Below are 24,050 nucleotides of genomic sequence, written 5' to 3' on the forward strand. Positions count from 1 at the left end.
CCTCGCCTAATGGAAACAATTTCCTACCGTCCACCCTCTCCAAGCCATGTATTATCTAGTAATTTTCTATTAGATCTCCCCTTAATCTTCTAAACTCCAATGAATACAATCCCAGGATCCTCAGCCGTTCCTCATATGTTAGACCTACCATTCCAGGGATCATCCATGTGAATCTCCGCTGGACACACTCCAATGCCAGTATGTCCTTCCTGAGGTGTCGGAACCAAAACTGGACACAGTACTCCAAATGGGGCCTAACAAGAGCTTTATAAAGTCTCAGTAGCACAACGGTGCTTTTATATTCCAACCCTCTTGAGATAATTGACAACATTGCATTCGCTTTCTTAATCACGGACTCAACCTGCATGTTTACCTTTAGAGAATCCTCAACTAGCACTCCCAGATCCCTCTGTACTTTGGCTTTACAAATTTTTTCACCGTTTAGAAAGTAGTCCATGCTTGTATTCTTTTTTCCAAAGTGCAAGACCTCGCATTTGCTCACATTGAATTCCATCAGCCATTTCCTGGACCACTCTTCCAAACTGTCTAGATCCTTCTGCAGCCTCCCCACTTCCTCAGTACTACCTGCCTGTCCACATAACTTTGTATCATCGGCAAACTTCGCTAGAATGCCCCCAGTCCCTTCATCCACATCATTAATATATAATGTGAACAGCTGCAGCCCCAACACTGAACCCTGCGGGACACCGCTTGTCACCGGCTGCCATTCTGAAAAAGAATCTTTTATCCCAACTCTCTGCCTCTGTCAGACAGCTAATCCTCAATCCATACCAGTAGCTCACCTCGAATACCATGGGCCCTCACCTTGCTCAGCAGCCTCCCGTGTGGCACCTTATCAAAGGCCTTTTGGAAATCTAGGTAGACCACATCCACTGGGTTTCCCCGGTCTAACCTACTTGTCACCTCTTCAAAGAATTCTAACAGGTTTGTCAGGCATGACCTCCCCTTACTAAATTCATGTTGACTTGTTCTAATCTGACCCTGCTCTTCCAAGAATTTAGAAACCTCATCCTAAATGATGAATTCTAGAATTTTACCAACAACTGAGGTTAGGCTAATTGGCCTATAATTTTCCATCTTTTGTCTTGATCCTTTCTTGAACAAGGGGGTTACAACAGCGATCTTCCAATCATCCGGGACTTTCCCTGACTCCAGTGACTTTTGAAAGATCTCAACCAACGCCTCCACTATTTCCTCAGACACCTCCCTCAGAACTCTAGGATGTAGCCTATTGGGGCCAGGAGATTTATCAATTTTAAGACCTTTTAGCTTTTCTAGCACTTTCTCTTTTGTAATGGCAACCATACTCAACTCAACCCCCTGACTCCCTTTAATTGTTGGGATATTACTCATGTCTTCCACTGTTTGAATATTTCTTATTGAATATTGAATATCCAATTGAATATTTCTTAGCTGTCAGTCAGCTAAGCACTATCTCTGATAAAACTAGCAACACAGATTTCTTCAAAGAAAATTAAAAACCTGTGCAATGTAATATGCTCTCTCTATGACCTATCTATGAGTTTTTCCACACAACAGTGACCAAGGAATTAATCTTCAGTTGATAGAGACTCCAGGCCCATCCAGGAGTATTCGCAACTTTGACTTGATTCTGTTACTTAACAAAAATCAGTCAATCTAAACAAAACAATTGCATTCGTACAGCATATTTGGTGTAATAAAATGTCCCAAGGTGCTTCACAGAAATATCATCAAACAGAATTGGATGTTGAGCCATGTAAGAGATATTAGGACAAGTAACCAAACCCTTGATCAAAGAGTAACATCTTAGGGAATGTCTTAAATGAAGAGAAAAGAAGAAAAGTAAAAAAACTTAGAATTTTTGGGGTCAGGTAGGTAGAATATACATTTGCATTTTTTAAGTGAAGAATTAGAATCCTTTTTTGCTACAGATGTCCAAAGCTGTGGTTGTATTTAGGTATTGAGATAATAGAGAAACTAATAACAAATTCAAAGCCAAATGGGCTTTATGCCATGAAGAGATAGATGTCAACAGAGGAAATACAGAGATGGCATGGTGCATTAAACATTTCAGTCAGATTTCGTTTTATCATTAAGTAACAAGCTCTGATGCAAACATGTTATATGGGTTACAACATACATCTATTGTGTGCTGCTTTGGCAGAAAGGCATTGTTGTAATATTGAACACCAAATGTCTTATTTCATCTGTCCAGAATCTGCTTTCTCTGCATCCTCCTTTTTTTCACTTTGTGTCAAGGGACCCTCCAGCTCAGTATGGAGAGATTTCTAACTGATATCTCAGATAATATTCTATTCTCTTCATTGAAACATTTGGGTGATGTTTTAGTCATGAACTTGTACAACAAACGAATGGTCAATCATAATGTCTACCGCGGTTGCTAAATCATGAGTTTGTTGAGTTTTCAGATTAAGTTTAAGCTCCATTATCTCAATGCACTCCTGGCTGATCTCCTATCTTCTACACTTCATGACCTTCAGCTAAGCCAAACCCATATCTTAACTCAAACCAAAGTCCGTTCACCCATCATTGTGATGTTTGCTGCCCGACATTAGTACCTGGTGAAGGTATGCCTCAATGTAAAATTTCCACATTGTTCTTTAAAAGATCTTCCATGGTCTAACCTTTCCCTATTTCTGTTTCCTCCAGCTCTAGTGGGCGGCACGGTGGCATAGTGCTTAGCACTGCTGCCTCACAGTGCCAGCGACCTGGGTTCAATTCCCGCCTCAGGCAACTGTGTGGAGTTTGAACATTCTCCCTATGTCTGTGTGGGTTTCCTCCGGGTGTTCCGGTTTCCTCCCACCGTCCAAAAATGTGCAGGTTAGGTGAATTGGCCATGCTAAATTGCCTGTAGTGTTAGGTGAAGGGGTAAATGTAGGGGAATGGATATGAATGGGTTGCTCTTCGGAGGGTCAGTGTGGATTTGTTGGGCCGAAGGGCCTGTTTCCACACTGTAAGTAATCTAATCTACACCCGTCCGAGGTCTCTCAGCTCCTCCAATTTTGGATTCTTGAGTATCCTTAATTTTAATCACTTCACCATTGTTGGTGGTGTCTTCATTACTTGGGTCCTCAATTCTGGAAATTGTTCCCTAAACATCTTCATCTCTCCATGTCTCATCATCTTTAAGGTGCTCCTTAAAATTTACCTTGATAACTGTCCTCAAACATCCTTTTGTAGCTCAGTGGCATAGTGATAATTGCTCCTGTGATGCACTTTGGGATGTTTATTGTATTACAGATGATTTGGAGATGCCGATGTTGGACTGGGGTGTACAAAGTTAAAAATCACACAAAACCAGGTTATAGTCCAACAAGTTTAATTGGGAGCACTATCTTTTGGGGTGCTGCTCCTTTGTCAGGTGGTTGTGGAGGACACAATTACAAGACACAGAATTTATAGGCTATAAATTCTATGTCTTACAATCGTGTACTCCACAACCACCTGATGAAGGAGCAGCTCTCTGAAAGCCAGTGCTTCCAATTAATCCTGTTTGAGTATAACCTGGTTTTGTGTTAAAAGTCTTGTTGCAGTGCTTAGAGGACAGATTAAGCCTCCTGTTAGGTTTACTTTAATAAAGCATACTTTTCTGAGTGATAATATTTTAGCTGTTTTGGGTAGATGTGCCCACTTCTGTCTAATAAGCAGAAATACCTGCATTGAATTCAGATGACCACAGCCCTATTAAAAGCTAACATTCCTGAGAAACACTTGCAGCAATCTAAGTGGGTGATCACCTTGGCAGTTTTATTGCTGAACTCTTTTTCCAATGTTTTCTCTTGGTCTATACTCTAAAACAACAATAATGTCTGATGTTGGTGTATTGGGTGCAGGTTTAGAATAAGGAATCAGATGCAAGATTAAACTATTAAAGGATTAGAAAAAAAGGCAGGTGCATCTTCTTTATACAAACAGTCATGATGAAATGCAATTCGTTTGTAGCATTAATGGGATTGAGGCAGAAATTAATGTTTACGCTGAAGATTAGACTTAAGCTTTCTTTTTCCTTCTCGTTCCTTGTGCTTTATATATAGCTCAGAGCTGACAGAATCAAGTTGAGATGTGAGTCTGTTTGACTTCTAATCCACAATAATCATAAAATAAATAACATTATTAAGGATTAATTGCTCTTTCATACAGTGGAGGTTCCTATTTCTCTTTAAAATCCAGCTTCTTTAAAAAAAATTGAAGAGATTTTGCTCACCAGATTAGACTTTCCAAAAGACATAGTGTTTAAAATGCTGATCTTGTGGTGTATCTGAAGCAGGACTGACAATCAATCATATCAAATGACATTCAGAATTTTTGCGAAGCAATCAATGACAATACGAAGGAAAATGTTCTGCTCTTAGGAATGAGCTGAACGTAACAGCTCACCATGACAACCAGATACTGATGAGGTCATTAATGTTTGGTTGTTAGGCAGGCAAGTTGAAGACTGCTGAGCAATATTTTAGTAAAAGAAATTCTGATGTCAGCACTGCTTGCAAGGTCTGCCTAATTGCACATGATGGTACGTTCTTCCACTGTTTCCAGTCTTTGGGGGTCTAGGGACCATGGTGCTGTTAGGAAGGGAGTTCCAGGATTTGAGCCAGTCAGTGCATGAACAACAGTATTATTCCAAGTCAGGGTGGTGTGTGGCTTGGAGGGGAAATTACAGGTGATGCTGCTCCTAAGCTTCTGCTGCTCTTGTCCTTCTAAGTCATAGATTCCCTAACTATTTTCTGATGTGGCTCCATTTTATTTTTCAAGTGGCCCCCGTAAAAATGAAATGGCAAGAGAGCAGCACAGTAACACTCAATATGTCACAATTAATGTTCACATATAAATCAACTCAGACTATACATTTTCAATATGAAAACCTGGTTTTGTCAAGCACTTTACAAAAATGTACTTGAGACATTATACACGAGTGAACTAAGGGAAGGTGTTATTGTAATGATTATGCCTTAGTCTTGTAATCAAGACACCCGAGCTAATGCTCTAGGGACATGGGTTTGAATCCCACCATGGCAGATGGTGGAATTTGAATTTCATTCATAAATCTGGAATTTAAAAACTAATCAAATGTTGTTTGTTGTTATATTCACTAGTGTGCTTTACAGTAAACTCTGCCATCTTCACCTGATCGGCCGTTTGGGGGTCATTGCTCAGCATGTATTGCACTAGCAGAGGGTCACTATGAAGGAAAGCTGCACTGCTAGAGGAGCTGTACTGAGTAGGTGCTGCATTGTTGGAGGGGTTGGATTGAGGGCATGTTGTACTGTACCATCTTTGGATAAGGTATTAAATTGAGCTTCCACCTGACCTGTTACTTGGTTGTAAAAGATGCCGTTAAAGAAGAGCAATGTGACAGTCAAAGGGAGTTTCGTTTATCTCAGTGTCCTGGTCCAATGTTTATCCCTCAACCAATGTCATTAAACATATGGTCTGGACATTACCTCATTGCTGTTTGTGAGAGTTTGCTATGCACAAGTAGGCTGCAACATGTTCTACATTACAACAGTGATTACGCTTCAAAAGTAGTGAGGATGGGTCACTGGACCCAAAATGTTAACTGTGATTTCTCTCCACAGATACTATCAGACCTGCTGAGATTTTCAAGCATTTTCAGTTTTTGTTTCCAATCTCCAGCTTCGGCATTTCTTTTGGTTTTTATGCTTTAAAAATAGTTAATTAGCAGTGAAATGCTTTTGAAAAGTGTGATAGAAATGTAAGTTTTTCCATGTTAGCTGCCTAGTTTTGATATCTCTGACATCCTGTGGTGTCGTCTTCCACGAGCACTGAGGTAGGATAATCTAGCCGTGCAGAAAGCTTATCGATAAGACCATAAGAAATAGGAACACGAGCACACCATTCGGCCCCTTGAATCTGCTCTGCATTACATGGCTGATCTGACATTCCTCACATCTACTTTCCTGCCTTTTTCCCTCTAATTCTCAATTTCTTTACTGAATAAGAATCTATGAGAGCCTCAAGTATACACAAGAATCTGCCCCACAGCTTTCTGTGGTAAAGATCTCCAAAGACGTACTATTGCCCGAGAGGAGAAATTCCTCCTTAAATTGGCATCCCTTTATTCTGAGACTATGCCCTCCGATCCCAGACTCAACCATGAGGGGAAACATTCAGCATTTACCTTGTCAAGCTCCTTAAACATTCTATGTCTCAATGAGATCACCTCTCATTCTTCTAAACTTCAGTGAGTCCCAACCTGTTTATCCTTTGTTCCTAAGACAATCCCTCCATATCTGGGATCATCCCAGTTAACCTTCTCTGAAATTTGTTCAATGAAACAATAGAGACGTGACTGAATTAAAGTGCCCGCTGATTTAAATTGCTTACATGTCTAATGAATTTTTAAATTAAATGATGGGAGCATATTAAACATCCTGTGGTGTCCTCTTCCACAAGCACTGAGGTAGGATAATCTAGCTGTACGGAAAATTTATAGATAAGACTATAAGAAATAGGAACAGGAGCACCAATGGCAGTGCAGTGCTCCCTCAGTACTGCACTGAATGTCACTTTGGATATGAATATATAAAGACACGGTAAGTACAAAGTTAAACAGCCTGAGTAACTTACCCTCTCTGGATCCTTCAGTATCCTGCAAGAACCAGTTGTAACCATATTTCCTGAATAAACATCAAGGCATACTCAGCCAAAACTAGGCAATGTAATTCTCCCTCAGCTTGGCTGCTGGCAGCACACCTTACCTCTGAACCAGTGTCAATTGTTCATGTCACTTCAGGGCTTGAACTTATCAAGTCCTGGAATGAGCAGCTTGCCTTATCAAGACAGGTTAGACTGGAGAGGTCTTTATCCTCTGGAACTTAGAAGAGTCAGAGGTGAATTAATTGAAGCATACAAGACCCGAGTGGACTTGACCAAGTGGATATGGAAATGGTGTTTCCTCTTGTGGTGGGGATGTAGAACTAGCAGGTCATGGTTTAAAAATAAGGGCTCACTCATTTAAGACAGCGGTATGGAAAATTATTTTCTTTCTGAGGGTTGTGAGTCTTTGAAATTCCCTGCCACAAAAGGCAATGGATGTAGAATCTTTAAATACTTTTAAAACAGAAGTAGCTAGATTCTTGACAACCAAGAGGATGAAATATTATTGGGGGTGTATGAGAATGTAGAATTGATGTTAAAATTAGATCAGCCATGATCTTATTGAATGGTGAAGCAGGCTCGAAGGCCAAGTGGTCTACTTTTGTTCTTTGATCATGTCTTTATATGTTCATATCCAAAGTGACACTCAGTGCAATACAGGGGGAGCACTGCACTGTCGTTGGTGCTCTTTTTCAGATGAAACATTAAACACTGGCCTTTTCAGCTGGACCCCAGGACACTATGTTAAAGTAGAGCAGGGGTGTTATCCCCAGTGCCCTGGCCAAAGTTGCCTATAATTATTTTTTCTATTGCTCAGACCTCGGGGTCTTTGCGCAGCAGCCAATTCCTAAGGCAGCATTACATGCTCGGAATGTCACTGCCATGCCAATCAATGTGTACGGTACCTCGAAGCAACCATGCAGCTAAGAAAGAATGTTGCTTCTAGCCAATATCTATCGCCCAGTCAGCACAAAAAAACAGAATATCCGGTCAATGTCACATTGTTAGCCACATTCATCATAAAAAAACATGTTGGCAGAATACTGATATCAGCTTGTATTGCTGAAGAAGCAGAAAACTCTTAATCCTTGCTTCTAGAATATTCAGACTCGACTATTCCAACAATCTCCTGTTTAACCTTCCATTTACCACCCTCCATTACCTTCACATCATTGCAAATTTGATTGCTCATATCTCAATTTGCATCGACTCCTGTTCACTATTCACTCCTGCTTTCAGTGAGTATACTAGGTCAGGTGAACGCCATGCTGATTTAAAAGTTGAGTCCTTCTATCGCCTTACTATTTCCCATGTGTCTAATCTCATTAAGTCCCATACCTCTCTGAAGTCTCTGCATTCCCCCAATTCTGAGCTCTTGAACATCTCTGATCTAAATCACTCTGCCATTGGTGGCTGCACCTTCAATTCCCCTGTCTCTGTTTTCTGGAAATCCTTCCCTAAACCTTACCACCTCTCTAACTCTCATTCCATCTTTTAGATGCTCCTTATATAGCTTGGTGTCAAAAGTTGTTTGATAGCTCCCCTTCCTGCGAAAAGACAGTATGTAAAAGGTGCTTTATAAATGCAAGTTGTACTCAGCCACAATTAAGCCTGAGGTGTGGTTTTCCATAAGAGATCCAGCCTGAGACAGAAGGTAATGGGAAAAGTATTCTTCTATCCTCTGTGGGGCAAAGGAAGACAAAACTGTGTACATTGGTGAAAGGGGGTCAAATTTCACCTCCTGAGAGTGATCCTAAATATTCAGACAGGGACCTGTTCTGTTCCTAAGTGTGCTGCCTGCATAAGCAGTGGAAACTGATCCAATCACAAGGGAATTGAATAAAGATTTGAAGGGTAAAAATTTGCAGAACTGTGGATAAAGAGCAGGGCTATGAGATTTTTTTGGATATTCCTTTCAAAGAGCTGGATGGTTCCATTCTCTGCCATAAAATTCTACGAATCCATAGCATCCTATTTGTGGCCTTTCTGTTTCTGTCTAATCATAGCAGAGCATTAGTCTGAGGCTGCTGGATGTGACATTAACACTGTGATAACATATATTTAAAGCAATAGATGAATCATTTCTGAAAGTTCAAGATGATATTGAACAGGGTTTGATTTAGCTTTCTTGTCTTATTAGGCATAATAATCCCACTGAACAGAATGATTAAGCATTGCATAACATTGGAGATGGGGAATTGGGAAATTAGAAAAGCGGCAAAATCAGAATGCCACTTGGTGTTAATTATGATTTGCAATTGGCAAGGTAGCTATTATTTAAAATATTTAGGCTAACCTTTTTTATTCTTAAGATATGGGTGCCAGTGGCTAGGCCAACCTTTATTGCTGATCCCTCGAGAAGGCAATGGTGAGCTTCCTTCTTGAATTACTGTAGTCTGTAAAGTTATAGGTACACCCACAACACTGTTAGCAAGGGAGTTCAGGATTTAGGCCAAGTGATAATGAAAGAAATGCAATATAGTTCCAAGTCAGGATGGTGTGTGGCTTGAAGCAGTACCTGAAAGTGATGATGTTTCCTTGCATCTGAACTTGTTCATCTAGATGATACAGATTATATGTATCTGATTCATCAGAAGCAGTGTTTGTAACCAAGAATCATTTGTGCACTTACCAGGCAACGTGATGTGGCATGATTATTGTCCATTGCTCTATGTTCAAAAAGATGATCAATTCAATTAAAACAAATAACTTTGCAGAAGTACATGAATTTCCTTGCCACAATTCTGTCACTGAGAATGTACAGAAATGTGGCATTCTTGGGTGTGTTGTACAGACATGTACAAACCCAGCTCTATTTCTTAGTGTTATTCAACCCAACAAAGAATTTACATTATTACAGCACGGTGAAAGATTTTGTGAAGCCAAATTGACAGCTTTTCTATTATAAAAATCAAACCAACACGGGAATATTAAAATGGCTGTAACAGTTTAAGAAGGCACTTCACCATCACTAACTTCTCTGGGGCAATTAATGATGGACAATTCATTTTTGCCCAGCCTTTGGTGCCCAAACCAGAAATTTCTCGAAATGACTGAGCTGGTCAGGCAGCTTGCTCACTGTGTAAGTCCAAATGGAATGTAGCTGAGTATCTCTGCAACTGTTGATCTCCCCACCCTCCCCCTCCGACTGACTGTAGCTAGGAGACTTGCTGCTGAAAGCCCTGATGTAGACAAGCAGGAAGCTGGAAGAACACAGCAAGCCAGGCAGCATGAGGAAGTGGAGAAGTCAACATTTCAGCTGTAACCCTTCTTCAGGACTGAGGGTGGGTGTAAGAGGAGCTGAAGATAAAGGGGGTGGTGGCGCAGGGTGGTGAGGTGGGGTTGGGTGAATACAGGTGGAGGGTACAACCTGGTTGTCAATGGGAGGAATGAAGCTGATTGGTGGCTAGGAGGAATGTCGATGAATGGAAGGGAGGGGAAGGGGCTGGGAAGGGAGTTGGGGAATGGGAAGGGAGGTTATTTGAAACTGGAGAATTCAGTGTTGAGTCCTCTGGGCTGTCAGCTGCCCTGACAGAAGATGAGTGTTGTTCCTTCAATTTGCAGTCTGATTCATTGTAGCAAAGGAGGAGGCCAGGAATAGTCATGTTGGAAAAAGAGTGGGAAGGGGAATTAAAATGGGTGGTGACTGGGAGGTCCAGTCAGCCCTGCGGGCCTGGCTGGGATGCTCGGCAAAACGTTCCCTTAATTTACTTTTGGTCTCACCGATGTAGAAAAGACCCTATCGGGAGCACCGAATACAGTAAACTAGGTTAGAGAAGAGGCAGGTAAACCTCTGTCTCACCTGGAAGGTGTTTGAGGCCCCGGATGGAGGTGGGGGGGGGGGGGGGGCGTGGGCCGGCAGGTTTTGAGTCTTTTCCGGTTGCAGGGGAAGGTACCTGGGGTCCGGGGAGGAGGGGTGGTTAGTGAGGAGAGTGCATGAACCAAGAATTGGCGAAGGGAATGGTCCTTGTGGAAGGCAGAGAGGGTGAGGAGGTGAAGCCCTGGTGTACCCATCACCACAATGAATACTAAGGTTTCAGGTGCTTTGGGAATGGAGATGTTGTCAGTAACTCATACATGTCGAACACTAATTCCAATTCATTTATGCAAGTGGGAGGCTGGTCTTTTATTATTTTCTGTGTTCTCATCTGTCCCTTTTGGTTTTCCTTCCCGTTTTGCTCACTCAGTCTATTTGTGTTCAGAAGAAAGACAATTACTGTAAGATTTGAGAGCCCCAGCAGGAGATCATGAGCAAGGTTCAGAAGTTGTGCTTCTTTTGATGAATTTGTAAGGGACAGCATGTTTACAAAAGCTAAGAAGGGAAGCTTGTTTTGAGATGTTGGCCAGACCCTGAATCAGCAGCCTCTGGCATTCATTCCAAATACAGAATCATCTCGAAGGCAGACTGAGTAATCACCTGAGTTTATTCTTAAAAGATTAAACAGACTGTAACTCTTTACTCTAGAAAAGAGAAGACTGAAGGATGACCTAATAAATGAAGGAGTTTGTTCAAGAAGACATAGAGATAATATTTTCATTTGTCAGTGAGACCAGAACCGAGGATTATCAATACAATGTAGTCACTCATAAAGCCAATTGGAAATTCAGGAGAAACTTCTTTACTTAGAGAGTGGTGAGAATCTGGAGCTCACTTGCACCTAAGCTGTTAAGATGCATTACAGGGGAAGCTAGATAAACACAAGAGGAAGGGGGGAATAGAAGGAGATGTCGATGGGGGAGATGAAAAAGTACAGGAGAAAGCATACATGGAACAGAAATGTGTTGAGCCTTATGGACTGTTCATTCCTTGTATTATGTAACCAATTTATGTAAAACAAGTCATTGATGTGGCTTGGCAGCAGTGAGTGCGCTCCTGGTACTATTATTGTAACCATGATTTTTTTTAAAATCACACAACTCCAGGTTACAGTCCAACAGGTTTAATTGGAAGCACATTCGCTTTCGGAGCGTCGCTCCTTCATCAGGTGATAGGAGCAGCGCTCCGAAAGCTCGTGTGCTTCCAATTAAACCTGTTGGATTATAACCTGATGTTGTGTGATTTTTAAATTTGTACACCCCAGTCCAACACCGGCATCTCCAAATCATGATTTTTTTTATTCATTCTTGGATGTGAATGTCACTGGTCATGTCAACATTTATTGATCATCGGAAGTACTGATGTGGTTATTCTTGAACTGAATGGTAGAGTGGATCAATTCAAATGGTAACTAAGATTCCACCTCATTGTTATGAGCATGGAGTCATTATGTTGCTCAAAGTTGGTAAGGATGCATTTTTCCTTTCATAGGGGGCATTGGAACCAGGAGTCTTTACAAGGATTTGGTAGTTTCCTGTTCACTATTACTGAGACTTCCCTTTTATTTTACATTTATCCATGAATTGAATTTAAATTCCACCAGCTTCCATGAAATGAGACTTAAATCCATGCCCTCAAACAATTAAATGAAGGTTTGGGATCACTAATCCAGTGCTATTGCCATTATACCACTGTCCTTATAATTGAAATGTAATCTATTGATTCCCCACACAAGAGTGAAGGCTTGGTTCAGGGGTAACCTTCCTGTGAAACAAAATGCCTGAACTTGGAGCATCTTTCCAACCCCATTTCAGCTCTGCCATCCCATGGTATCCTCTTCCTGACAGCAACCTAATATTTTACAGCATTGTACACTGGAGTAGTATTTAATTCTGTTGTAGGAGTTTATGATTGGTTTGTGTCTCTCCACAGGTCTGGCAGTGTGGGGGCAGTGTCGAGGTTCTCCCTTGTTCCAGACTTGCTCATATTGAGAGAGCTCACAAGCCCTACACTGAGAATCTGACTGTCCATGTCCGTAGAAATGCACTGAGAGTAGCAGAAGTCTGGATGGACGAGTTCAGAAGTCATGTCTACATGGCCTGGAGCATTCCAATTGAGGTGGGTCAATAGGAAGCAATCTGCTAATCCACTTACTTCCTTTGATGGATCAGATTGCTTGCATTTTAGAGCAAGAAGATGCACATCTCCAAATATTGTCACCAAGATGCCATCATCACCTGGCTCCAACCCTACTTCAGCTCATCTGCTGCTGAAACCTTCATGCATGAACCTCTAGACTTTTGCACAGGGGAGATGGGAGCTATCCTGGGGTGTCTGACGATATTGCAGAAATCAGACTAGTAAAATTTGAAGCCCCCCCCCCCCCCATCTTAACCTCTTGAATCAAATTTATTGATTATTTGGTGTTAAATCCTCATGTCTGTTGCTCCTCTGAGTGTCAGTGAGAGTTGGGGAGTGAGGGCTTTGGCTGTTTGAGAGCACTTATAATCCCTACACTGAGTATCTGACAGTCCATGTCCATAGAAATGCACTGAGAGTAGCAGAATCTGGATGGACAAGTTCAGAAGTCATGTCTACATAGCCTGGAGCATTCCAGTTGGCCTTTCAGTTAATATGCTGCTCGCGTCTGAAAAGCCTCCAACTTCTCCTGAATGATATGCATGAGTTTGTTTAATAACATCAGGCCAGGCATGATTGAGCTACACCAGCCTGGGGAAAGAGACATACAGAAGGCCTTTTCTGTGTATGTTCACCTAATGTAAAGCCATTTCTAACTTTCTGTGTGCATGTTCTTAATTTTACTTTATCAATGAAATAACTGATGGGTAACAGCAGAAGTTTTGAGCAGTAATTCACTGGGTTTTTATAGGAGATGCACAAGTAATTTGAAGAGAATTAAAGTTGATGAAGTGTTCGAAGTCTTGATTGAAATCACCGCAGGGGTAGCCATGGGTCAGTAGATGTGCATTGATTCTCAGTCGTAATGTTCAAATTTTAGTTCAGTCACTTGAGTGCATCATTGTGCTCCCCTGTCAGTGGGTTTGAAAGCAGAAGGGTCGCTTGAAATCCAACCTTTTCATGACATTCGTGCCAGCCCTTACCACACCCCAACTTTACCAGCTGTGCGGAAGCATTGGACAGACTACCTGCTGTTGGTCAATTGAAGCCCTCAAATGAGCTAATCATGCCCACTTAAAGACTTTATTCTGCTGCCACTTGTGCCAGGAGCACCATGCCAAATCATCAGCTGGGAGGTTTCCCTTTTATGTGGCCCACTTGTGTCACAGGCGTAGTTTCCCTACCCCTGGACTGGGAGGTTTGGGTTTCAAGTCCCACCTGCTCCAAAGGTAATGACATCTCTGAACTGGTTGATTAGGAAAAAAGGTTAAATCTAAAAAAAAATGCTGCCATGCCCCACCACTCCCATGCCAGAGTGTTGACCTTCCAAGCCACCCCTCTCCAATGTTCCTATTCCTCACAAACTCTGAGCACCCACACCCTACCATCCCCTCCAACCTTGCCATTATGGTACCCAGCAAGAACCACAACCACAACCAATGAGATTGAGCACAATTCACCTCCTCAAACGCTGACTACAGTACCGGCAGTGGCCACTGCTCCTGGTGGCGCTGCTAATACTAGAGAGCTGCCAGCCTCTGATTGTCTTCTCATCTTGAGGAATGGAAATCATCCTTCCAGCCTATTAAAAGTCAGTCGGCTATTAAATGGCCTTAAGGACATTATTCTTTGCCTGAATAGGCCAGTCTGAGGTTTTTGTTGGGAGAGGTTGTATAGTGGAACCATGGTGCCCTTCAAAAACCAACCCATAATCTTAGCTGATGATCCCAGAGCTGTGCTAAGACAGTATCACTAATGCAATTTTTCAGACATTAAATTGAGGCCCTCTAGCCCTCTCAGGAGGCCGTAAGACATTTCATGTGGCTAGTCTGAAGAAAAGCAATGGAAATTCTCTCCAGCATCTTGGGTCAATATTTATCCCTGAGCCAACATCCCTGAAACAGGTGATCTAGCCATTATTGAACTGCTCTTGTAGAAGCTTTCTGTTCACAAATTGGCTGTCCTACATTACAAGAGTGAGTACACTTCCAAAGGATGTAATTGGCTGTGAAGCACAATTGCTGTACAATTAGTTTCTTGTTTTCCAGTTAAAGGAATAACGTTTTTCAATGTTTTCCTCCAATTTTATAACATTGGTGAAGTTTTAAAATGACCTTTAATGACTTAAAGCAGTGAAGCTTTCAGGTTAGAGATGTCTGACTGACCATCTCCATATCTCATGAAGCAAGCCCTCTACAATAACACCTTGCATTTATGTAGTGCCTTGAATGTAGAGAATGGTGTCACATAGCTTCACAAAGACGATGAAGAAAAATAATTAATGAGCCAAAGGGAGTTTTAAAGGGTGATCTAACTTTTGATTGAAGGTATGGGTCTTAATGGAGGAAAGAGACAGGAAACTGCAGATTATTGTAAGAACACTGCATTTGGTTTTGCAAAAAATATTTGGAAAGGAGTCTTAACTTCACTTAACTTTTCATTAAAGTGCAATTTAGATGCCTTCAAGTGACTGAGTGAATGAATTAATTCTATCTTAACAAATTATAAGAATCCATCAACTAGGCATATATTAAGTCCTGATCATTGGTTACAAAATCAGCTGAATATTGCTTCAACTGTTAGTTTAAATGATTTGATTAACTAACTCACACCAAATCCTGTTCACACATCACCCCACTGCTTGCTGACTACATTGACTTCCAATTAGCAATGCTTTGTTTTAAAATTCTCATCCTTGCTTTAATTCCATCCATGGTCTCACCCCTCACCTATTCTATACTCATTTCTGGCCCCCTGTTCTGTGTTTCTCTAATTTTCATTGATGCTGTGCTTTTACATGTCTGGGCTCTGAAGTTGGGAGTTCCATCCCCAAACCTTTCCACTTCCTTACTTCTCTGTCCTCCTTTAAAAATGCTCCCTAAAATCTACCACTTTCAATAAGCCTTTGGTCAGCGAGTTTTGAGAAGATTTGTAACTGAGGTTGAGGTTCTGGATGTAGGTTTGTTCGCTCAGCTGGAAGGTTCGTTTTCAGACGTTTTGTCACCATGCTGGATAACAGCTTCATCTGGAGGCTCACTGAAAATGTTACCTAGTATGGTGACGAAACATCTGAAAACGAACCTTCCAGTTCAGCGAGCAAACCTACATCCTTTGGTCAGCTATCCAACTTCTTCCTGTTGCATAATGTCAAGTGTTTGATAACACTCCTGTGAAGTGTCTCAGAGAATTTTATGATGTACATAAATGCTAATTGTTTTGTCATGCTATCTAAATGCTTTCATTAAGGAAAATATTATATACGCAGTTCTTCCAGTTGTAATTATCTGGGAGGATTTAAGACTTATGTGCTTTGTCCTTTTTCTTCTTGTGTCTGCAGAATTCAGGGATCGATATTGGAGACATTTCAGACAGAAAAGCTCTGAGGCAGAGATTACAGTGCAAAAGCTTTAAATGGTATCTGCACAATGTGTACCCTGAGATGAGAATGTATGTGGATACTGTGGCCTATGGTATGGTAAGGACAGCTTCCTGTTACTCATGGGGCAAGGTGGAGGGTGTAAGTTGGTATGAACAGGGCATGGGGGTGTTGTGTTGGGAGGGAGGTACAGTGGGTGAGAAGTGAGGGATAGAGGGTTTACATCAGAGGCAAAAATCCCAGAGCATTGAGGTGGCCATTTTAAACAGGCTGCCTCAGCCCTCCACACTGTTTCCAGTGTCCAACTCCAGCTCCCTGAGCAGAATTCCAGCCATTCAGAGAAAATTCTCCTAAGTCAGGCTTGGAATGTCCAGAAATTTCACAACTCTGGGCACCAGATTCAAGAGTGAAAGTTCAAGCCTATGAATCTATTTGTCAAACAATATTTCCCTTTCATAAAGCCATGTTGACTCTGACTAATCATAATTAGGGCAGCATAGTGGCACAGTGGTTAGCACTGCTGCCTCACAGCACCAGGGACCCGGGTTCAATTCCCGCCTCAGGCAACTGTCTGCGTGGAGTTTGCACGTTCTCCCTGTATCTGCATGGGTTTCCTCCCACAGTCCAAAAATGTGCAGGTTAGGTGAATTGGCCAAGCTAAATTGCCTGTAGTGTTAGGTAGGTCTGGGTGGGTTGGTCTTCGGAGGGTCGGTGTGGACCTGTTGGGCCGAAGGGCCTGTTTCCACAGTAATCTAACCATATCATGATTTTCCAAGTTCTTTCTTACTCTTATGAATAATAGATTTTAGCATATTCTCTAATAATAAATATTCCCTCAGGTTAACAAACCTGTCGTACCCTATGTTCTCTCTCTCCCATCTTTCTTAAATAGCACAGTAAATATTTGTTACCTTCCAATCCGAACCTAAGGAATGCTAGAAGGTCAAACTAGTGATCCACCAGCTCTGCATCCAGAGCACAGGCCCTCAGGTCCTAGAGACTTGTTGACTTTTAATCCCATTGATTTGTCCAGTATTTTCTCTTGACAAATTAATTACTTTATAATTCCTCACTTTCAACCCCAAAGTTAATTCCAGGATCCAGGTCAATATTTCTCACACAAGCAACATCACATATAACAACAATTCACCTAGTCATTGTCATTGTGCTGTTTTGAGATCTTGCTATGTGCACATTATCAGCTGTGCTTCCTACCTTGCTTCCAAGAGTAAGGGTACAGGAAATGCAAAGTGATTAATTTTGGTTGAAAGAACATGAAGAGATAAGATAAAATAAAGGAAACAACTCTAAAAAGGGTGCAGGAGCAAAGGGAGCTGGGCCAATATGTATATAAGTTATTCAAGGTGCAGAACAGGTTGTGAGAGCAGTTAATAAATCATGCAGTCTTTATTAGTTGCAACATGGAATGCAAAAGACTGTATGAAATGTATATTTGGCCTTAACTGGAGTATTAATTGCAGGTTGGTAAGGTTGTGAAATTAGAAAGAAGACAGAAAAGGATCATCAAAAGACTAAGGAATGAAGGAGTTCATTTATAAAGATAGTTTGGAGAAGCTAGGACTGCTTTGCTTGAAAACAGACTGAGGAGATCTGTTTTGATAGATTGGGACAGATTAGCTTGGGATACATGTTTCCCACTTATGAAGGGATTGAGAATGAGAAGGCACAAGTTTAAAGTAATTGGTAAAAGAAATTAAAATCGTGTGAGGAAGAAGTATTTTCCACACAGCAAGTGGTTCAGGCCTGGAATGCACTGCTTGAGTGTGGTGGTGGCAGGTTCACTCAATGCATTCAAAATGGAATCAGACAGTTCTCTGTAAAGAGAGAATGTGAAGGGTTTGGGAGGAACGTAGAGCAATGGCACTAAGTGAATTGTTCATTCAGAGTCAGTGTAGACATAATGAATGAATGGCCTCCTTCTGCACTCTAATAATTTGTTGAGCGATAAATCCTAGCAATGTCACCTAATATGATATGTTTTATTTCTCTATATCACAGCTCAAAAATGCTTTGAAGAATGATTTGTGCCTTGATCGAGGGCCAGATACAGACAATATTCCAATTATGTACGTTTGTCATGGAATGGTGTCACAGGTATGTGAGATCAACAATGGAGAAACAAACCCATAATATCAGTGTTCACTGTCAGAGGGCTGGGTGTCTGATCGTCAAGTGAACATATGCACACTGGAACAAACAAGCAGGCAGAATATTCATATGTCTACAACCTGGCACAACCATGGACCTCTGGTCCATGCGACCTGTCTCACTGTGAATTCTCATGTATTATAATATGTGGTTGTCCCACTGGAGAATGCAATAGGTGGCTTTCTGACAGGGGTAAAAGCAAACCAGATTCAGGCCAGCTTGGGAAAGTAATCTTACAGGCCAAACACAAAAGTGGCTGCAGGATTTCCAACCATCTTGTAGTGACTATCACTGCGCATAATAGGATTTAAAAGGAGAAAGAGATCTTTCATAAAAAATATGAGCAGTGCTAATATTTCACACAACACCTGCAAAGGTTTGAATATTATTTGACAGGGTGAACATAAATCTGGTCCATGAAAGCAAACAATTCCCCCTCAAACAAATGGACATTGCAAATGAAACTGGAGAGAAAGATGATACAGGATTGTTTTGCACAGTGAGTTGATGTAATCTTGAATGTGCCACCTGAAAAGGCAATGGAATTAATAGTAGCCCTCAAAATAAACTCAGATGAGTACTTGTAAAATGTGCAGGGCTATGGGGAAAGTCTGGGTCGTGGAACTGATTGGCTGCAACAGAAACAATAGACTGAGTATCTTCTTACTGTATCATTTTATGGTTTTTCACAAGGTGGGGAACTAAGAGTTTGTTTTCATATTTCATACTCTTTTCCATTGTTGCCAAACTGATTTCAATAAATCTGGAACTGTGTGAATTGTACTGGTATAAAAGGGCCATGTTGTGGTTAAAATCAATGTGTTTCACCAATGTGGGACACTTACCTCGCCTGACCCACCTTTAAATCCATTCAAACTATATAGCCAGTACTGAATGTCCTCAGGGAACCCAGAAATGAGCAATAGCTGCATTCTTGTCAAACTGCTACACTCCAACAGCATATTGGGAGGCAGCTCCTTTGCCAAATGGTGCAACAATTAGATTTTGAGTTGTAGCTTTGTGTTCGTCATTGCTTGTTGGCTATATCCTGACTCATTCCAACGCCCATTCGCCTATTACCCATAACCTCACTGACTTGTACAAACCCCTAGCCACCCTGATTTGTACATGTGCATTCATGATTTCAAGTCACTCCATGGCTTTTGCCCTCCCTCCAGTCCAACATTCCTCTGAGATCTCTCCACTGCAGTAATTCTGATACCTTACATGTACCTGATGTTAATTGCTCCATTGTTGGGACCATGACTCCAGCTATGCAACGACGAAGACAAATCTCTGAAATTATCTTTACAAACTTCTCTCCTGCTCCTTCTTCACAATGATGTTTAAAACCTACCTTATTGGTCAAACTTTTGGGCACATGCCGAACAGCTCCTTATGTAGTTCAGTGCCCAATTCTGTTTCATTTTCACTGCCTGTGGATTTTTTTTTAGATTAGATTAGATTCCCTACAGTGTGGAAACAGGCCCTTCAGCCCAACAAGTCCACACCGACCCTCCAAAGAGTAACCCACCCAGACCCATTTCCCTCTGACTAATGCACCTAACACTACGGGCAATTTAACATGGCGAATTCACCTGACTTTAGATTTTTGCAATGTTCGGGCATTCTTTATTATATGTATAAACTGAATGTGGTGTAGATACTAGTGCGCTAGTGCACTAGTAAGATTTGTAGAGAGCCTGACAAGTTAGATGGAGGAAGGTTGTTTCCCCTTGTGGGAGGGTCTTGGACCAGAGGGCATAATTTCAGAATAAGGAGTCATACATTTAACACCGAGATGAGGAAGAATTTCTGCTCTCAATAGGTTGTGAATCTGTGGAATTCTTTACCTCAGAGGGCTGTTGAGGCTGGTTCATTAAATTAATTCAAGGCTGAGATAGATTTTTAGTCAGTCAGGGAATCAAGGGTTATGGGGAAAAGCCAGGAAGGTGGAGTTAAGGATTATTGGATCAGCTACAATCTCACTGAATGGCAGAGCAGATTTGATGGGCTAGATGGGAGACGTTTACGGATGGATTTCTCTACTTCAGCCACTTATTACAAAACAGCTGGGTGATTAAATCAAAGCAGAAAATGCTGGAAATATTCATCAGGTCAGGCAACAGCTCACAAAGTTATAAACTCAGGAGGTTTTTTTACAGCATGTAAAGAGGTTCCACATGCTGCAGGTCATGGAACATACATGACTGTGTTTACCTGCAGTATCTAGTTTTAGTTTTACTTCCCTGTGGTGAAAGCAGCAGTTCATGTTTCAGATTTTATTTTAATTTGTTCATGGTCTGTGGGTGCCATGCATTGGGCCATTCCTAATTACCCAGCGTTAAAAGTCAATGCTGTATCTGTTCATCTGGATTCTCAAGTAAGTCAGAACAGACTTCCCTCTCTTTCGTGCATTAGTCAGGCAGATGGACTTTTACAACAATTGATGAATTTATTTTAATCACTCACTGACTGGGTCAGCATTTATCACCCATCCCTAGTTGCGCTTGAGAATGTGGTAGTCAGCTGCCTTCTTGAACCGCTGTAGTCTACATCCTGTGGGTAGATCCATCATGCCCTTAGGAAGGGAATTCCTGGATTTTGTCCAAGTGACAGTGAAGGAACAACAATATATTTCCAAGTTGGGATGGAGCATGGCTTGGGGAATGATTACATGTGTGGTAGTGTAAAAAATAATCGTGTTGCCCTTGTCCTTCCAGATGGGTTTGAAAAATGCTATCTAAGGATCGTTGGTGAATTTCTGCAGTGCATCTTATAGATGATCCACACTGCTGCTGAGTGTTGGTGGTGGAAGGATTGGATGTTTTGTGGATGTGGTGCCAATCAAGCAGGCTGGATGGTATCAAGCTTCTTGAATGTTGTTGGCACTGTATTCATCCAGGCCAGTGGGAGAGTATTCCATCACACTCTTGACTTGTGCCTTGTAAGTCGTAGACAGACTTTGGGGAGGCAGGAGGTGATTTACTTGTTGCAGGATTCCTAGCCTCTGACCTGCTGTTGTAGCCAATGTATTCATATGGTGAGTCCAAGTGAGTTTCTGGTCAACAGTAACTCCAGGATGTTAATAGCAGAGATAGTGGTTGTAGGATAGCCATTAGGCCATTTTTTTTTCATGACTTTACCTTAATTATCGAGTTTAAATTTTCCCATCTGCCCTGGTAGGCTTTAAATAGAAGCCCCCTGAACATTACCCAGGGCTCTGGATTTACTAGGCCTGTGACATTAATGCTGCACAACCTCCTCTCTCACAAATGACCTTTTATCAGAACAGGAAGAAGTAAGAGATGTAATAGGTTTTAAACTGGTATAGATTGAAGCAAGAATAAGAGAGAGGTGAGAAAAGAATGAGAAAGAAGGTCTGGGATGCAAGGGAGGTCAAATAGCAAATTGAATGATAAAGTAAGAGAAAGGGATATAGTAATGTGACAGATACATTGACGTTTCATTGTTTAGTTAAGAATTTCCAGCAATCTGCCCCAGCATATTCATTTGTCAGTACCTTTTTGTACAACGAACAGCATCATTGAATTCACATTGAGAAGGCTCAATGGCCTTAAACCTCGTCTATCACTTTCTCATCTATTACCCCCAAAGTAAAGTACAATTCAGCTGTAACTGTGAGATCAAATGTGAAACAAGTTTTCATTGAATGTAACATCTGAACAGTTAAAACATCTTTGAAGTGTTAGAAAATATGAACTCTTTGTACCATTGACAGACTTTGCAGGTTTATAATGCTTAAGTCCACCCAGCATTGTTTAAACAGAACTATGATAAATAATCCCACAGGCCGTATTCTCTTAGCTATTTATTTAGAACAGCAAACACCAACCTTAGTTTGATTGCTGGCTCCCATGGTGATGGCAAGACATTACAGATATTTTGGAACAGGAAGAGCTGACATTGCTTCTCTCCTGCATACCTGACACTAACAAGAATCAAACCCCAGTGCTTGAAATTCTCTCTAAATATGTCACACTAAATTATTATAGTTCAAAGAAAGAGCCTTGGGTATATGTTGTAAGGAAGGAATATTTCAGAGATATTCATAAAGGCAATGACACAGCAATAGGACTTTTGAATCGAACCACCTGACATCCTGACCCCTCTTTCACCCTGCTGCCATTTAATCCCCTCACCCATTTGTATCCTACCCTCCTCACCCACTCTCTGTGCTATTTCCTAACAGGATGTTTGACTATTCATTCAGGGATTGGAGGCATTGCCAGTTTGGCCAGCAAATATTGTCCACCCCTAGTTGTCTTTTTTTGAAGGTGAGCTGCCTTTCTGAACTGATACAGTCTATTTGATGTAGGTCCAATGCTTTTAATGAGGGAGTTGCATGATTTTGATCCAGTAGCAGTGAAGAAACGGTGATACATTTCCATATCAGGATGCTAAGCGGCATGGAGAGGAAATTGCAAGTTGTGATATTCCTTGGTCTTCTAGATGGTGATGATTGTGAATTTGGAAGATGGTGACTGAGGAGCCTTGGTGGATTTTGCAGTGCATCTTGTAAATGATACACATTGCTGCTGGGATGGAGTAAATCCTTACCAATGCGGCGTCAGTCATTGTCTGCTTTATCCTGAATGGTGTCAAGCTTTTTCAGTGTTGTTGGAGCTGCACTCATCTAGGCTAGAGGGGCTTATTCCATCACCCTCCTGATTCATGTCTTTTATGTAGTGAACAGACTTTGAGGAGTTAATCACAAAAGAATGTCTAGCCCCTGATTTGCCATCGTATTTTTATGGTTGGTCCAGTTGAGTTTCTGGTGAATAGTAACACCCAGGATGTTGATATTGTGGGATTCAGTGATGATAATACTGTGGAATGACAAGGAGTGATAGTTGGATTCTCTCTTGTTAAAAATGGTCATTGCTTAACACTTGTGAGGCATGAATATTACTTGCCACTTATATCCAGGTCTTACTGTGTTTGGCCTTGTACTGCTTCAGTATTTGAGGATTTGTGAGTGGTGCTAATGTTGTGAAATCATCAACAAACATTCCCATTTCTGACCTCAAAATGGAGAGAAGGTCATTGATAAGGCAGCTAAAGGATACCACCAAAAGAAGCTTCTACTCTGATGTCCTAGTGCTGACTGACTAACTTTGAAAAACCACAACCACCTTCTTTTTGCTTAGTAAGACTCTGATCAGTAGAGAGTTTTCCTCTGATTCCCACTAACTGTGGTTTTGCTAGTTGTTGCCATTTTCAATCAAATGCAGTGTAGATCTCAAGGGCTGTCACTCTCACCTCACCTCTGGAATTCACCTTTTTTGTTCATGTTTGAGCCAAAGTTGCAATGAGGTGAGGAGCTGAGCGGCACTGGTGGAACCTGCTGTCCGTGTTTTGGACACTTTGACCAGTTTATGTTTTAAAAACAAGTAGTAGTGGGCGGCACGGTGGCACCCAGGTTCAATTCCCGCCTCAGGTGACTGACTGTGTGGAGTTTGCACGTTCTCCCCGTGTCTGCGTGGGTTTACTCCGGGTGCTCCGGTTTCCTCCCACAGTCCAAAGATGTGCAGGTCAGGTGAATTGGCCATGCTAAATTGCCCATAGTGTTAGGTAAGGGGTAAATGTAGCGGTATGGATTGGTTGCGCTTTGGCGGGTCGGTGTGGACTTGTTGGGCTGAAGGGCCTGTTTCCACACTGTAATGTAATCTAAAATCTAATCTAATTTTACCTAAGTGCTCTTGTTGATGAGATGGTTAAAAGAACACAGATATTCCATTTGCGGATCAACTCAATTTTATTAGCAAAACATTCCTCATTAAAAACACCATGTGAGAATTTTGCAAATTAACACATGGTGTTTTAATAAGGAATATTTTGTGAACAAAATCGAGTTGAACCACACAAATTCTCACAATATTTATA

The 24,050-nt window shown here is 41.4% G+C and overlaps 1 protein-coding gene across 1 annotated transcript in view; it reads left to right on the top strand.

Annotated features, from left to right (window-relative positions):
* galnt18b (UDP-N-acetyl-alpha-D-galactosamine:polypeptide N-acetylgalactosaminyltransferase 18b) overlaps positions 1-24,050 on the top strand; it is a 245,720-nt gene that overhangs the window by 152,381 nt on the left and 69,289 nt on the right. Inside the window, exons 7-9 of the mRNA XM_043705680.2 lie at positions 12,392-12,577; positions 15,936-16,073; positions 17,994-18,089. Of these exons, the coding sequence (XP_043561615.1) occupies positions 12,392-12,577; positions 15,936-16,073; positions 17,994-18,089 (420 nt within the window). The remainder of the gene's footprint in view (positions 1-12,391; positions 12,578-15,935; positions 16,074-17,993; positions 18,090-24,050) is intronic.

The sequence above is a fragment of the Chiloscyllium plagiosum genome, unplaced genomic scaffold, assembly GCF_037043375.1.
Source record: "Chiloscyllium plagiosum isolate Xiang-an unplaced genomic scaffold, Cpla_swu_hap1 HiC_scaffold_18, whole genome shotgun sequence".
Taxonomy (NCBI): Eukaryota; Metazoa; Chordata; class Chondrichthyes; order Orectolobiformes; family Hemiscylliidae; genus Chiloscyllium; species Chiloscyllium plagiosum.